The sequence below is a fragment of the Malaya genurostris genome, chromosome 3, assembly GCF_030247185.1.
Source record: "Malaya genurostris strain Urasoe2022 chromosome 3, Malgen_1.1, whole genome shotgun sequence".
Lineage (NCBI taxonomy): Eukaryota > Metazoa > Arthropoda > Insecta > Diptera > Culicidae > Malaya > Malaya genurostris.
Genome location: NC_080572.1, coordinates 92425022 through 92442881, shown reverse-complemented (window position 1 = coordinate 92442881; position 17860 = coordinate 92425022). Strand labels below are relative to the sequence as shown.

The window sequence follows — 17860 nt, the reverse complement described above, 5'->3', positions numbered from 1 at the left end:
GTAATTTAGTGTAGGTGCATCGTTTCAAATGCTAGTAGTGAAGAAGGGGAATGCTTGCACAATTCGCACAATCATTCAACTAACTGATATTCGGAAGTGTGAAGGAAGCGTGCCAGCTCGTATTCACGATATCCTGTTACGATTCTGGCAGTACCCACCCGCCGTTTTTACTCATTAAACAATATGTGTGGGTTCTATGTTGTTGACACAAATATTGTTTTTATAATATTTCCAACACTAATACTCTCCAATAAATACATACTTTCAATTGAAACTTCAGATGACGTGAAAGTTAAAACACATTTATTTTGAACAGCAGATTTTATAAGATCAGTGTTTTACATACATAACCATGAATAGTAAATATGCGTTTTGAATCCAATTTCTTACTGATATAATTTTTCTTTAGATTCAAGTTTATTAACCAAGGTAAAATGCATACTTTTTCGAGGACTTATTATTTATTAAATCTAACATATATTACCAATATTAATGCTAATTTAATACAATTCTCATTATTTTAAAGAACATTTCAGTTAAAATACCAAGATTGACAAGTAGAAAATAATTCTAAAATGTATAAAATTAGGTCATATTCTGCGTTTCAAAATAGTTATTCTATGAGTTTAGATCAATCATGCTATTCTCGCAGTATTTCAGTCATATTACTTAAACAAAGCTTCGCAGTTCAATTTTATTCTACCGGCCTAAACGTTAATCTCAGGGATATCGATCATGTTTGATTTTAATACCTGGTGGTGCAGTTGACGGAGCCAACGTAAACACTTCGTAGTCAGCTATCGAAAAATTGTAATCACCGAAAAGATTTCCGAACGACGCGTTCGGTCCATCGTACGAATGCGGGAAATTTGAGTAGGATTCCATGCTGACGTTGCAATTGTTCGAAATTAGCATATCAGCACCAGCACCGAAAATCGGACCGCAACTGAAAGAAATCGGTTTACTACAGGCATCTCTATTTTCGTAGAGGTACACAAACTTACTCTGGATGATAGCATATAGCGTAGGGTTTCTTGATAATGTCATACTTAGTCGGTGGTTCATTATTATGGTTCAAGGCAAATAGGAAAGCTTTTTCCGAATGAATGTATCCTCCTTTGCGATTTGATTTAGCAAATGCCACATCTGTAAATCCACCGCTGATAGCACCTTGTGTTCCCTTGAAATGAAAAAAAATTAATCTGAAACGCTCCATATGGTCAAATTGTGATTAACAAACCAGAGCTATTATGAACAGTGGAGCGATGCCATCGCAATGTCTGTGGAAGGATGAAGCAGTGAATCCGTTTGTTGAGGCTCGATAGACCAACCGCCACGTTTGTTTATGAACTCCGTACCAACCATTCAATGTTCCCTGTAAATGTATTTTGTCGTTTTTTAAAATCGTTGAACCGTGGAACAAATTGAGCATGAGTCGTGGTTGGAGTCTTTTGTCATGTTCGCCAAGAGGTCCCGCTGGAATTGGCATCGCAGCCGGTGGTAGTTTGTTCGAATGAAGTGCTGCTCGCCGGTATCGTTCCAACGAAAGTTCTATCGGCACCGCTCCCGTAGGTTCAACTTCTTCCGCAAACACCTGGCTATCGATGAGAAAGAGTCGCACGTGGGAAATCACCGGTGCCAGTTGTTGGCAAACTCGTTGACGTTCTTCTTCGGTCCAGTGGGCGGTGGGTTGTGTGACTCCTGCTTGGTTCTTAGCCCACGCCAGTACGCATCGCCAGACGTCCTCCTCTTCTAAACCAAGCTGAAATATATGAATATAGATAAGGTAATGGTTTGTTTGTAGGAAGATCCTTTCTTATTGATAAATAATGTAAAGAATAAATTCTGTATGAAAATTTCAAGTGTGTTTTAGTTACACATTCACCATGGAAATCAGTAGCAATCATCATGAAAACCATAAGAAAGTATCGATGAATTTGATAAGTTGGGGTTATGAAATATATAAATATAACTTATTACATTCATATCTACATTTCTACATTAATCATAAGTCTACCTCACGAACTTCATAAGTATGATTTATGAAATCCATAACTAGGTCAATGAAATTCCATTTCCATATGGTAAACTTGTAGCGAAATATCATAAGTGTTTCTTATGGATTTCAATAGCTTTTTGCATCCGTGTGTCTGCACAGTGATGCCAATGCGGCAGAAACCCACAACAATTATTTTTATTCATGTGTAATATTCATGCTATTATATTTTTTTAAGAATTCAGGAAGTATATCGAGTAGCAAATGTAACTCGTTGAAATTTTAAGATTTTGTACAATTGTGGCTCGTTACGTTAGACATGTTATGAAATATTTTTCAATCATGTTTGAAAACATGTAATACAAATCTGCAGCAAATCATCAATTTTACCATGTTGCACTAGCAATATACAAATTTTGCAAAAATATTCACATCATCGGGTCGAAAGTCTACAGTACTGCTGGTTTAGTGCAACTAAATGGGAATTGTCGTCTGCTCGATTTGTGTTTCGTCAGTCAGGACTTAGTCAGCACAAGTAATGTAACTACTGCTCCTTCTACTCTTGTTAAATCATGTCGTCATCGTCCGACACTTCACATTAGCTGAGCGGACTGTAAATCAGTCGTTTATGGGAACATTGCTTGCGATTTCAAGAAAGGTAACCTCAATGCTATGAATCAGTTCCTGCTATCGTTGAACTGGTGGTTGTTACTAACGTTTGCATTTAAAAGTATTGACAAAAAATGACGATTTTTCATGGGTGTACCTTCACCCGCACTGACGAAACTACTCATGCAGCATCAATCATAATAACCCATGAGTCAGTAGATAGAGCTTGACAGCTCTATCAGTCGAACTTTAACCGTGTTGACAAAAACAGAAGTGTGTGCGTTCAAAGAACGGCACCCCACCGCATCGAAAACGGACATCGTGTTGCATATTGTGGCACTATTAGACAACAATCAGAGCATCGAAAGAAAGCCCGATTCCGAACGACCCTGAGTTTCATGAAGTTCCAACGGAAGCTGAAGAGAAAGACCGAAGAAGAAGTGTCGGTGCAACCGGCCAAACAGTGAAAAAGTACCTGGCGAACATGAACATACATGTTAAAAAGCGGAAGTCGCGTCCACTGTTTGCCGATGTGGATGATGGATGACGAGGTCTATCTCACCCTAGATGGCAACAACTGGCAGGGCACTTCGGTTTTTATTTCCTTCCCCACGCAGGAAGTTGGCTCCAAGGTGAAGTTCACGTCACACACCAAGCTTCCCAAGAAGGTGCTGTTGTGGCTGACAATCAGCGAGAAGGAGATATCAAAGCCGCTCTACGTACTAGCCTTGAACGGGGAAATGCCTACCGGAAGTTGCGTTACTCATCTCGAAATACCACAGGAGTAAAGACGCAATGTTCTGGCCGGATCTGGCCTCGGTCCACTACTCGAAGTGATCGTTGGTGGAGAAGGAACCGCAAATATCGCATCCCGTCGAGAATTCCAGGGCCAACTTGAAGCGTAAGATCTACTCCAAAAATTTTGTAGCGGAAACTTAGGAGGAATTGATGAGCAAAATGAAAAAAGATCTCAAAAACCTTCCTACACGCATATTTTCGTCCGCCATGGCGAATGTAATATTATTGCAAATTAACTTAAATTATTACCTTCCATGGAAAATTTATCAAAAGCATTTATCTGTCTTAGCTATTTTTGTCACCATCCGAAAAAAAATCCATTTTTTAATAGAAACTTGCGATAACAATTTGGTGGCTACATTATGGAAAAATGTAGTTTTATATTTCATATACCAATTCGTATCCACAGGGCCACCGAGAGCATATTCGGGCCTGGGGGGACTGCAATATTGCGAGCCCCTAAACATAAAAATTAAAAAAAAACATTTTGAGCAACCGTATCAAAAGATTTTTAAATACATTATTCTAACAAAATAATTCGCAAGCTTATTTTTTCCGATTTTTGCTATTTCGTTTTGTTATGAATAATTAAAAAAAACAATTCTGAACCTTCGAATTTCCGGGCCTCCTGAAACAATCCGGACCTGGGGATATTCCTTCCTTTCCCCCTCCCCTGTCGGCGGCCCTACGTATCCAAAAGAAATCGTCGTAAACCAGTTTATCTCCCTTGGTATAATCATACTTTGAAGCATAATATGTGCACCAAGAGATCAGCTTTGAAAAATAAACTCTCGAAGCGGCCGCTGCTCCAGCTCTCATTATCTGTATCTTAATAGTCGCTATACGCGTCTAAACAGAGTTTTACATCACGATCATTTACTCTGGGTGCAACGTAATTCAAAAACTAATCCTAAGAGCTTTCGGGATTCGTTTATCGTTTCAGTTTAAAGGTATTTGAACAAATTATTCTTGCCTTTATAAACCACAATTGCAACGACTGCATATCTGAAACGCAACTCGGATTTATACCTAAACGATTTACATCTACAAACTCATTATCCCACACTGCGTTTATCATTCGATATCTACAATTGCGTCTACAAGTTGACACAATTTACACAGATTTCTTGGTGGCGTTTGATAAAATACACTATCAAATAGCAATAGCTAAACTCAACTGGTCGGGAGATGTCTGTGAAAATAGGAACAGGTTAACAGCTCCATTTGCTGTTAACTCTGGAATGCCTCAAGGAAGTCGTTTAGGACCGTTTATATTTTTACTCTATCCCAGCGATCTCAACTTCAGATTTTTCGGTGATAGGGAGAGTTGGCATGCGGTGCCTGGGTGTTGCTCTCAAAAAATCTGCATCAGGTAACTTATAGTAAAGTAATTGATCGAAACAGTTATTTTGAGTGATAGTGCAGCTGTGGCAAGTGTGTGCTGTTTAGTGAAAAGTGTTATTATTGAACATTGCTGATTCGCGAGAATGAAAAACATTCCAGCGACGGAAACTGTAAATTTACCGCTTAAAATTAAACGATGTCAACGATGCGAATTTGCCGCCAAAAATTAAATGACACTAACCGATCGAAGCGCCATTTGCATTTCATTGTCGATGTTATCAGATTTATATGGAATGTGTATAAATTTACTAGTCAATCGTGTGATTCAAACTGAAGATCTAAAATTTTTCTACAGCGATAGGTATTTCGGGCACTGGAACCCGAGAACCGGTATAATCGAAGTTGGTTCGTATGGCTATCAACTACCATGACCTACAAACTCTACTAGTTTTTATTCAAATTTTGATTTATACGATTTTGACATCGTACTCTAAACGATGATTTTAATTGCATCCAAAAAATATGCTTAATTTTCGTTAGAAGCATAAGATCTTTCATTTGACATTAAGATTAGGAATGCCGGACTGCCATCTCTGAGAAAAGTAGGTGAGATCCTTTTTTGAGTATATGACTTTTATCTGCCGTCTCTATTCGACACTGGTGATGATGCAGAGAATTCCTCGGTCATTAGTAGCAACAAGTGTTGAACATTCCTTCCCTTCCCATATTGACCTACATGGGCGTGGCCATCTACGTTATTGATCAATCCATGTTCTAAGTCAGTTTAGGTTGAACGTTGAGCATGATCTACGACTCCCCAAATATCATTCATTTGATTCAATTCAATAAATGAATTAAAGGAGTGAAACTATAACAAAATTGTGCAATTTATGAAAAACCTTGCACTATGATAAGTTCAACTGGACTTGTTTCGTAAAATAGACGACAAGTAGATTATATAAGATACATAATAGGCTGACGAGAATACGATTAAAAAAACTAGCATGCTTCAATCAATTTAATGGTTCAATCGATGTTTTTTTTCAATTTCCTCATATTATGGAAACTCTCTCCTTTAAGTATTTATGCCATTTTTAAAATAAAAAATTTTTTTAAGTAAGTATACACATATTTCCTTACGTATTGAAATTGATCAACACGTTCTGACAACATCCCCTCTCTAAAATTAGCTTAAATTAGTTTTACAATAGTTCCAAACATCCAAAGAATCTTGTATCGAACCCAAACTGATACAGTTTTTCATATTTTATCGAAAAAATCATCATGTTTTTTTGATGCAAACTTATGAATCCTGACGATTGAAGACCAAACGAAATTCCGTTTGTCACATTGTTTAACAATTATACATTTTACAATGCTAAAAACTCAAGAAAAGATCGGCTTGTTTAGGGCCATTCAATAGTGATGACAGTGCATGAATTAATTGCTTTTTCCATTATATATTCAAAAAGGAACTTACGTTATCATACGAGATCACCTGGATTAGACCTTCCTTCGTAAGATTGAGAAATGCGTTCGTCTTTGAACATTCAGACGCATTTTCAGCGATATATGTGATGCACTTATCCAAGAAAGGAGGCGCGATTTTGGCTCCTGAAATTCAATACAAATTCAATCAGCAAATGTTTATACCTTTTGCATAATGTACTCATAAAAACAATAGCTTTAAATTCACGCATTTATTCATTTAAGCTTATCTTACAGAGTTTTTCAAACTTGAGGGCTGCCCAAGTAGACCTTCATTACTCTAATAATTGTTCGAATGATTTTTAACCACTGTTAATTGTCACTCAAGAAAATAACTAATTTTAAATGTCGACCATGAACGTTTCCGTAGCCTTTAATGAGCCTGAACGTTTTGGATGAGAGTGATATTGTCTCCTTTCAGCATAATCCGGCCCAGCTGACGTCTATTCTGTTTTTTGATGTTGTATTCCTCAGCTTCATCCAGAACCAGATTCATATATTCATCGAAACCAACTAAAACAAGTCGAAAAATTAATCTCTAACGCAATTTGAGGTTAAATCCGACTACCGCAACTCCAACTTACCGATGTGTCCTTCTATCCGCAAATGAGTATTTTCGTACAGCCAAACCTGAACACGGGAGCGATTTTGAAGATAGCGGAAAATCAAGTTGATGGGCTGTACCATCACCTTTTGAACTTTCGAGCCTTTGAACGACATTTTTGCGGTGTTTTATTGGCTTCGGAAAAATTAGAACGTTCGCAAGACGCGACAGAAACACAAACAAGCCGATTTTATCTTTGACAGATGTCACAAGAACGACAGAGGAGCGAAAATAAATAGTCTGTTTGCTGCGAAAATTCACTCAACAGGCGAAACCTTCTTTTTATAGCTACCATACAAAATGGTTAGTGTCCTGGCTATATGCTACATAGCAGCACATCTGGTGATGAATAGCAGTAAACTTTTCCACACGCTAATTGAAATTAGAGTGAAATAAATGGTTTTGTTACAAGCATTCAATTTCAACGCCGGTAAAAATTATATTTTATTCAATTTGTGCTAATACGTCGGACGAATAATATCCATAATAAACGGAACCCTTAAGCATGATCTTTAAATTATGATTTGAAATGAAATTTATCGAATTTGTGTACGGCAATCGATTGCAGAACAGCACCTATTTAGAGGAATGAATCAGAAAGCTATTTTTTATTTTAATATCGCATATTTAGTTAAGTCTGGACATCTGTACGGTCCTTCAAATGACATTCCATGGTGTGCGTGACGAATAAAATTATTTGAAAATAATCAAAATATCATTTTCTCAAATGTTGAAATAGGAACTGAAAATTTTCATTATTTGAAACAGAATCTTGGGTGCTTGTAAACCAGATAGATTATCTGTTCAGTTTAAGAAAATGAACTTCTTCTCACACTGACACTTATAAAAACAAACTCTTCATCCTGCTGCTTTCAATATTGTTACCATATAATTCCTTAAACGGAAGTCGAATCCAAATCAAGTTCAACACAAAAAATGACGTTTCTAATTTGTGAAAAACGGATTCTGTCACCTTTGAAAAAAATTAGTTTTTATATTCTTTATATTTCACCTTTTTATTCCAAAACCATATCATGCATAGGATTTCGAAAATTGAAGTTTTTTTAATGAGGAATAAACTTTTTAATGGAGAATGAAATCGGGGTTCTGTGAGAAATTTTTTTTTCTTCCATATAAAATATATGTATCTAGAGTTTCAAATGGGTATAGAAAACAACTGTAACTGTTCACTAGTAACATAAATCAAATAAACATAGATTTCTCACTGTACGGTGACACTAACAGCACCTCTAGTGACAAACGGGTGTACTTTTTTCCATTAGATACTGTGGTTGTGTTAAATGCGCAGGCAACTTTTTGCATGCATTTTAGGAGCATTTACGCACCCATTCTCCACCAGACGGTGCTTTTGGTGTCACGGGTTGCATTACTATTACACTGGGAAATCTATGTTTATTTGATTTATGCTAGTAATTAATTGTGTAGCATTTACTTTGTACTTCCCGAAAATCTTTGTGCCACCCTGCGCGTTTTTGCGCCTTCGAAGATTTTCTAAATTGTTCGAGAGGTCGAAAATGGAAGTCATCCCCCAGGTTTAAAACTAAGGAAATAAAAATCATACCAATATAGTCTGAACTTAGACGTAGGAATTGTGCTGATTATTTGAAAAGAATTTTAAATATAGAATAAAAGAATTAGAGCCGTTCTGAACGAACTGCTCAAGTCTAACAACGATTTTTGCCTTTCTCATATAGAAAGGTTATGCAATCACTTGAAAAAACGACCAGTGAAAATTGGCCCGGAGGGCCAAGTGTCATATACCATTCGACTCAGTTCATCGAGCTGAGCAATGTCGGTGTGTGTGTATGTATGTGTGTGTGGTTTTCTCGGAGATGGCTTAACCGATTTTGACAAACTAGGATTCAAATGAAAGGTCTCGTGGTCCCATACGGAATTCCTGAATTTCATCCGGTTCCGGAATTATAGGGTAAAGTGTGTTCAATATTGTACACCGTCACTTAAACCGGCGAAACAAAAAACGTAAATAATTATCTAAACTGGTCTCAAAACTACACAAATCGATAGTCATTATCAGTAGGCAACTAAACAAACCGATTCCGGCTATCCTGGTTTCCGGTATCCGGTTCCGGAAGTACCGGAAATAGTGGTCATATATACCAAAATGGATCTCACTCACTTTTCTCAGCGATGGTTTGACCAATTTCCACAAACTTAGATTCAAATGAAAGGTCTTCCGATCCTATACGAAATTCCTGAATTTCGTCCGGATCCGACTTCCGAATCCTGAGTTATAGGGTGCGTACTAGAAGAGTTTGTGTGTCATGTTAGTTGGTGGCCGTACGAACCGACTTCGATTATACCGGTTCTCGGGTTCCGGCTCCGGAAGTGTCGTTCTCTTAAGGATGGCTTACCCAATCAAAGCACTGTTTTATTCTGTATGTTATGCATAAACAATCACTTGGTTTCTTTCAAAAATCGAAGAGAAAATTTTTGAATAGAATACCACAATATTATATGTACATGAGAAAGGCATCATTACATCACTAGGTGGATTAAAACAGGTTTTTATCAGAAATAATGTCGCAATATGTATTATCGAAGAAAAATTAAGTCATAACTTTATGAATGTATTGCATGATTCTCATGAATGTTTTAAGAAACATATTCTCAATGCATTTTTTCTGTCTCTCGCTTGTAATTATTTCTACAAAAACGTACGTAGTTCACCTAACAATGAGATGAGATTTTGAAAAAATTGAAATTGATGCTAGAAATGTTTCTCATCGAAAATTCATTTTTTGTGTTTAGTTTTGGGTTGCATATTCATTTCATGTTTCCAATACAAACAATATCAATGTTGAATGGATTTAAAGAAATGTCGGGTCAATTTAATTGTATTTCTTATATTCTATAGTTTAATATAAACTTAAGAAATTAAATGTCTTATAAAAATGGACTTTTTTCGATCCATGGATTGACTTTGTAAACGCGCTTTTATGTGATAGATAGACGTCAGTTAGTTGAAGATATTGCAAGACGTCAGTCTCACGAGGGATTGACATTAAGGTATCTTGAGATCTTGAGACCCATATTCGTTGTATTCGTATATAATTTTTGTGTGAATCTTTATAGTCTAATTTGCCTCATTACGAGTCCGGTTTAGCTCCGCGGTTCCAGAAATATTGCATCTACTCGACTTGGTACGAAAACTGATGCATATTTTTCCAAATCACAAATTGGGAATTGTAGATGAAGGTGGAATCTACATGACGATAGAAATAAGTCGGACAAAAACCTAATTGTAACGGATTTTTTTTTCAATTTCCAAAAAGTGTCCAGTTTAGCCCTAGTCTTCCCTATATTATGAAATTTCATTTCTCATAGAAGTATCTATGATTATCTTTATAACACAACTTTGAACTGAATCCATTAGCAAGCCACCGTTTCGCTCGAAATTTGAGTTTCCTGTATACAAATCCATCAAGAAATCACCGAGACACAAGCGCTTTAAATTAGGTACGAAAAATCTGTCACCGATAGTTTTAAATCGGCCGGCTAGTGCCTGGAGAATCAACAGCTGATCGGTATTCAATATACTCAAGCGAACAGGCTATGCAGCAGACGGAAAATGACATCCATACATCGCGTAAAAGTGACTATCCAGCGAGCGAATGGACGTAAATCTGTTTTGTCATCCATTCTTTAGACAAGCTACATGTTTTGTTCGCAGGCAGCCAGTGACAAAAGTGACTAAAGGATGACATCATTATGGCATGCTGTGTTTGACTCGTGAAAACATAGGTCAATTCAAACCAATTGTTCAATAGTACGCTACTGAAGTACTGAAACGACATTTCCATTCATGTTAAAGTTAAATGTTTCCGTATCGATTGGTTGTTAAATTATATCAATCTCTAAACAAATGACTTAGTTATTATCGTTCAAAATTATGACATGTACTACAAACTTTGAGTGCATTCTGGAAGTTCAAGAGTTAATAAGTTCTACTGAGTTCAACTTGTGCTGGTTTTCAATTATTAAACCCAGTGAAATTTGTCGGCCGGAATCGGCCCGATTGTCCAACCGATTGATCACGCTCCTCTATCATTTTATTATGGAAAAACAAACTTCCATAAAATCTGTATGAAATCAGTATTTTTTTTTGCAAAATCCGTATAAAAGTCAGTAAATTACATTGGAAAAATTGGTGAAAATCAGTAGAATACTAAAAAATCCGTATATCTGGTAAATCTGGCTGTACTGCTGTCTTAGTATCTCTTCCCTCTTTTGCTCTAGCCATACCCAATGTAGTTGTCAATCTTGTTCGAAACGCAATTATTGGCTTTCGGGCATGATTCAAAAAAGTGTTTTGTTCACAAAGAAGTCAAGATCTCAAATATGGTGAGACTAGGGATGTCGGAAATTTCGAATTACTCGATTATTTAATAATCGAGTATAATTTTGAAACTAATCGATTGAAATTTATTCGATTATCTGGGTAATTAATCGATTATTCGATTATTGCTATGGGATTTTTTAAATTATTCGATTAGCTCAATAATCGAATATGAGTTTTAAGCTATTCGATTAAATATTGCTCGATTATCTGGGTTATTAATCGATTACTCGATTAATCAATCGATATTACGACATCCCTAGGTGAGACTAGTCGCAAATGAAAGGTCTTCTCGTCAACCTGTACGCAATTGATTGGTTTTGCGATTTGATGTTTACTTCTTAAGTTTTACATAGTTTAATGTCAAATATGTTGTTTTTTTGAGGTTTTTGTTATTGCAGTATGCATATGCATATGCCGATGATTTGAAACTGTATTTTGTCGTTCGTACCACCGAAGATTGCATCCGTCTTCAGTCTACTTTGGACCTCTTCGTCGATTGGTGTCATCGGAATAAGCTAACTGTTAGTGTTTCGAAATGTATAGTTGTGTCGTTTCACCGTATCAAGAAGCCAATTATGTTTGAGTATAATATTAATGGAGCGATCCTCCAAAGAGCTGACCTGATCAGTGATCTAGGTGTATTGCTTGATCAAAAACTAATCGACAATTGGGTTTCATATCGAAAATTGCAAAGAATTTCACTGACCCGTACTGCCTAAAAGCATTATACTGTTCACTCGTCCGTCCAATTCTAGAAAACGCATCTGTTGTTTGGTTGCCCTATCAATTGACGTGGAGTTTAAGGATTGAAAATGTACAACGCAAGTTCATTCGATTGGCACTTCGTAATCTACCATGGCGAGACCCCGTAAACCTTCCTTCGTATGATGATCGATGTAGATTATTGAGCATGGATACATTTGAACGGCGTCGGCATATTCATCAAGCTAGTTTTGTGGCTAAGTTATTGAATGGTGAAGTTGATAGCTCTGAGCTCCTTTCCATGTTGAATTTTCGAGTTCCTCCGAGAGTTATTCGTAGTAGTACTTTACTTGAGCCACGTTTTCATCGCACTACTATTGGTTATTTCGAACCAATAACTGCAATGATTCGAACTTTCACGACTGTCGAGGAGTTTCATGAGTTTGGAGAATCATCCACCTGGTTTATTTCACGAATCAAGTCACGTATTTAGTTAACTGTTTTAGTGTATAGTTTGAGATTTTTATTTCATATAGACAACAGTCAGATGGAGCTAATAATAATAAATAAATAAAAAAATAAATAAATAAATTGGATTGCATAGATTCAAGACATAGATTGTAAAAGTTCATTTACTTTTAATAGAATGCTCAGTGGTCCCAGCCACATCAAAATATGTTTTCTGTTTGAGTTTTAAAGATTGATTTTGGGGCTTCATAGCATACAGAAAAAAATTTGCTTGGAATTGTCTTTTTCTTTGAATAAATTTAAAATTGTCAACAATCCACATAGCAGTGAGTATGGTCATGGTCTCTGTGTAAAAACAAATAATGCTTAGTTGTTCCCAAAACCTGTTCGGAGGTGTAAAAATGTTCCTTCATTATTTCTATCTGAAACAAATGATAACGTATGAGTCTAAAATAAAACAATTACTGGTAGATAAAAATTGATTTGTTGTTTACGTCACTTATATCGTCATATCTCTGGACCCGGTAAGCAGAGATGGCATTTCACCAGAGTGATACACACTGGAGTCAGATTCTTGTCCACACCGAGGATGCAAAAAACTAAGCACCGCACAAAGAGGAAAGCGCACTTCTTCTCAGTGTCGAATAGACAGCATTTGAGTGTGTGCTTGTGGTTAAAGCAGCTGGCGCGAGTGAAACACATTCTCTTCACATGAATCGCTCACACGCGCTCTCGTCTAAATACACCCAAGTGACCACTGGCGCGTGATGGTGAGCGAACACTTCTGTGAACTTCAATTAATAGAGAGTAGATCTGGCCTTGCTATGAAAAATTTGCAAGGAAAACCGAAAATTTTACGATGAATTGTTTTATTTTGCTGATTTTGCGTGTCCACGCTTCTTCTACGCAAACCATACAGCAGAGTGCTCACCGACGTGTACACCTCTGTGAAAGTATCTGCATCCACCTCAGAGAATTTATTAGCTAATGCTCTAGCACTTTGGTGCGATTCAGTGGAAGAGGTAAAAGGAAATAAACAAACGCACTCATGATGCGTGCACACTTTATACAACAGTGGTGTATAAATGTGAAAGAGAAGAGCTCTCGTTGAAGTTGTCAGTGCAAGAGGAGAAATTTTGCTTGCTCTTCGTCACACAGAGGAGATAGACATCTCTGCCGGTAAGGATAGCCACTTGATCTTCGAACTTCATCAATAACTCAATAGTAGCTTTCAAACGATTCTAAGTTCGTTGCAATTGGTACAGCCATTTCCAAGATAATTATGTGATTACCTTTCTAACCTTCTACACATACAAACATACATTCTCACACACAGAGCAACATTTTCCGATCTCGTCGAGCTGTTCGTCTGGTCGAGCTCGATCAAAAGTCAGTTATTTCCTGTAATTCTATTACCTTTGATAGAAGAAGGCAGAAACATTTATGCAAGAGTATTCAAATGTATTTAGTACGATTCAATGTGGTTAATAGTTTTTTTTGTACGCGAATTTCCTTAGTTGACAAGAAGTAAAGATACCTAAAAACGGGATAATACAAATTTTTGCGTTCTAGCGAGCTAGTGGCGCGTTTATGATAGCAGATATCATACTAAATACTGAACTCTATTAAAATATTTTTCCAACAATTTCATTCGTTGTACGAATATGAATTTGTTTTATTTTCCAACATAAATTAACTACACATTTGATTGTTATTAAATGAACCATGTTTCAAATAATGTCTCAGTTTCATCTTGTTCTCTGAATGCTATGTTAATTATTTGACAAAACTTTCTGTAGTAAAGTAATGTTTGTATTATTACAATTTAATTACGAAGTTAAACACGCAAGGTGAGCGAATATGAGTTTGTATCACTATAATCTGCTAATGCACTGAGCTGAGCTGAATGCGAAACGTAAACCAATGTTTAAAATCGGTTGTACTGTAGATGTTCAAAACCTGACTACCGTTTGTACGTTTTTAGTTTCCGTATTTTAAATTCAATCCCCTATATAAAAAATAAGACGTGGGCTAACGTTAAAAGATTCAATAATAGATGGGCTTATTCAATGCAGATGAATTATTTAAACACAAATACAATGGATTCAATTCTTATCCACGTCATATAATCAAGTTTGCTGATATCTCTCCTTTTTCTTTCACTCAATCCGTACTCAATCAATTAACCAAAATCGGTGTAATATTTGGGACTAAGAAACTAATAATAGGGTTAGCACTACAGAAAACAGATATAAAGGGTCGCATATGTACTGTGTATAAATTTGCTCAGTCCGCGTGACGAATACTTGCAGATGTCACCGCGATCGAAACTATTTTTGGTACATTATTCAAATCATGACACCGTTTTGGATGCAACGTTTACTTCAAGTAGAATCTCTGTTTTGCTGTTGATGAAAATGACAAGTTAAATTCTCGTATGATTGAATCGACATAGAAATAAAATTATCATCTACACTTAGGGGAATCGTGTGAAAAATATTCAAATTGTTGTAGTAGGAATATTTCTATAACAGGCAGGATAATTTTGTTATCGTGCCGGAATGTATTAGAACATTTTGAAAGATCGTGACGAATAATTGAGTAGGTGGCAGTAGTGAGCTACCAGAATTTAGAAAAAAAAAATGTTCAGCCTGTTTATCTGTGATCTGTGTTAGACCTAAGTTAGCCGTTAGGTCCTAATTCGGTAAGATTCAAAAATGAAAAACTACACTATGGAAAATGATGAGATAAACAAACCCACCTGCAGGTTTCTCCTGTATTTCCATCACGGCTGCCAGAAAGGTACATGCATTGGCCACGGACATTGCTGTTTTTACGTGCTCCTCACAAGCAATTCTCAATTCTTCAACCCCTAGATCCTGAGCCAGTATCATCATTTCAAAAACTTTTGAGTCCTGCAGCAATATCTGGAAGTTTAAACAGTTGCTTGTCAGACCATCGTCATCAAGTTGACTTTATTGAGTTACCTTAGCAGTGTAAACATAAAGAATGAATTGGCGAAAAATATCTGCTGCGATATGCGGCAATCGGATGGTGGTTGGAGTTCCGGGCGCAGACGGAACCACTGAGCTGCCAGGGATTCGGCAAATCTCTCCACGTTTTTGAGTTTGAAACGATTTGCATCTAAAAGATGGATAAATTTTGCTACTACCATTCATTATCAAACGATCGGTCTTCACCTGGCCATCAAGATAATCCGATGAGCGTAGATGCGATCCTCGTTAATGCCCAGTATAAAAAGCACATCCGCTGTGTCCTGGTCCTCGGATAACTTCTGCAAATCGTCGAGGAGCTGCGGCAGGCCGGCTAGCACTTTGTCACAAATCACAGACTGCGCGCGGCTTCCCATCGTTTCGGTATCGCTGGGATAACTGATTTCGTATTTCATTCAAACCGTCTTATTGTTTCAGGTCAATGAAATTGAAAATCCACCTAAATTACGCTTATTATTATACAAATTTTCCTATTTGTAAACAAACACTCAATTGATGGTGTAACGCGTTCACAACCGACGAATCACGTTTCTATGTTTCGAACATTTATTCAACTTACGCAATGCGCATCGAGAACTGGTTACAACAAAACAAAAACAACACGTGCTTATGTGCCACCACCACAAACAGTCCAGATCACCTCCTTGAGTTTATGTTGGTGCAAGTTATTTCACTCTTTCGCTTCACTTACACCAGGTTGAGATAAGCCAACAAAAATAATGATCCTCGAGTGTATCATCCAGAAGAATGCCAACTAAAACACATCTAAACTGATGAAATCTGAAGATTTCATTGAAATTTTTATGATATTTTCCAGCCGCGCTTCACTATGCATGGAAAAATGCAAACTTTCGACAGTTTTGCCTCAAACTTCACCCAAAACAAGCCTAAGATCACTGGAGCTACGCTCAGCTCTGCGCAACTTTCTGACGACTCTGAAACAGAAAAACCGGCGTCGGACAGCGCAATCACCTTTCCTCCGGGGGACTCTTTACCTGTGCTTTCGTGTCAGCATACAACTACATGTAGAGCATAACTGGAAAGATACCTGATCGTTTTGTTCTGTTTTCTGTTTTGATCGGTCAATTCAATGGTTCTCTGGCCGACCGCGTCGTTTTGTTTTGAATGATCGCAGATGTGTGAGAAACCACAGTATAGATCGAATTTTTCGCGGCCCGGAAATGTTCTACTTTGAAAAAGAATTCGTTTCTCTATCGAGTTGGTGGTGGAAGCTTTTGAAGATGATTAGTAAAATGAATACGAAAAATATAAATTGAATTTCAAGTTATCTAACATTTTTTAAATTCCTGTCGTGACCTCTCGAACGTTTGCCTTATATATCTTCTAGGGGTGACACATGTTCCAATTTGAATATGAGTGATATCTCTATCAGAACATTATTTTTACAGTCTCTTCTCACCTAATTTTAAATTCAAAGATTTTCAAGATAATCAAAGTTTGAAACGTAAACAAAACTTTTTACAATTATCAAGGGGCGGGTAGGGTCTAACACTTTTTACAAATCATTTATTATTTTCTTTCTATTTTCTGATAGGAAAACATTTCAAGAATATTCTGTGAAATTTTGAAGCCTATCGGAACAAAACTCAGCAAGTTATGGGCCTTTATCGTTGCCGAACTCATACTACGAAGAAATAAGAGCTGCGCACACAGGCCCAAGATTTCTGCTTCGATTGACTTAAAAATTTTACAAAACATTCTCGAAATATTTCATTATAACAAAATACGAAAGAAAAAATAAGTTTTTTTGAGAATGTTAGAGCCTACGTGCTCCCTTGAGTAATTAATTGTTTCCTTCGATTTTATAGACAATAAACTTTAAACGCGTTTTTCTCGAAAGCAGGTTTTGAAAGTCCGTGTCCAAAAACTACTGAACCATTTTTTTCAAATTTTGCACACACTTTCTACATATAAAAAACCAGATCAAACGTTTTCATTTTTCTCATTTGTTACTTTGGGGAGGTTTTACAGCTACAAAATGGCCGACTTTTTCATGAAAAATCGTACTTTTGAGTTTAAACAACCACCAAAAATTAAAAAAAAAATAAAAAATCAAACAGAAACGTTGGGGTATAGAAAAACTTCTGCTCTAACTATGCTGCGATCGTTAGACCCTACCCCCCTTAATAAAAACATTATTAGGTTTAAGAAAAATTTTGTTAGTCTTAAGATTAATTTTTCCTGTATAAATTAGAATATAAACTGGATCGACATCCTTACGAGATAAAAAATCTAGGTTCAGTGGCTTGTTAAATAAACCGTTATGAAAAAATATTATTGCCGTTTTGTTCGAATTTGAACACACTGCTTTTTTTCTGAATCTCGGCAAAATAATTACCGACATTTATGCCGCCGTGTACTCGGCAATCATATCGGCAAAAGATAAAACTGCGGAGTCTCGGCCATCTAAAATTTGACAAACGCCAGTTATTACC

General features: G+C 36.6%; 2 protein-coding genes across 2 annotated transcripts; both read right to left on the bottom strand.

Annotated features, from left to right (window-relative positions):
* Nucleotides 1–550: 550 nt before the first annotated feature.
* On the bottom strand, nucleotides 551–16329 carry LOC131438013 (uncharacterized). Its single transcript, XM_058607770.1, has 7 exons — nucleotides 15591–16329; nucleotides 15378–15534; nucleotides 15152–15317; nucleotides 6228–6361; nucleotides 1241–1762; nucleotides 1005–1180; nucleotides 551–946 (listed from the first exon to the last, which is right to left on the bottom strand). Exons 1-7 carry the CDS (start codon nucleotides 15797–15799, stop codon nucleotides 721–723), a joined length of 1590 nt encoding a protein of 529 aa, XP_058463753.1. The 5' UTR covers nucleotides 15800–16329; the 3' UTR covers nucleotides 551–720.
* Nucleotides 6433–7046, bottom strand: LOC131438014 (probable small nuclear ribonucleoprotein E). Its single transcript, XM_058607771.1, has 2 exons — nucleotides 6820–7046; nucleotides 6433–6748 (listed from the first exon to the last, which is right to left on the bottom strand). Exons 1-2 carry the CDS (start codon nucleotides 6953–6955, stop codon nucleotides 6609–6611), a joined length of 276 nt encoding a protein of 91 aa, XP_058463754.1. The 5' UTR covers nucleotides 6956–7046; the 3' UTR covers nucleotides 6433–6608.
* Nucleotides 16330–17860: the final 1531 nt, after the last annotated feature.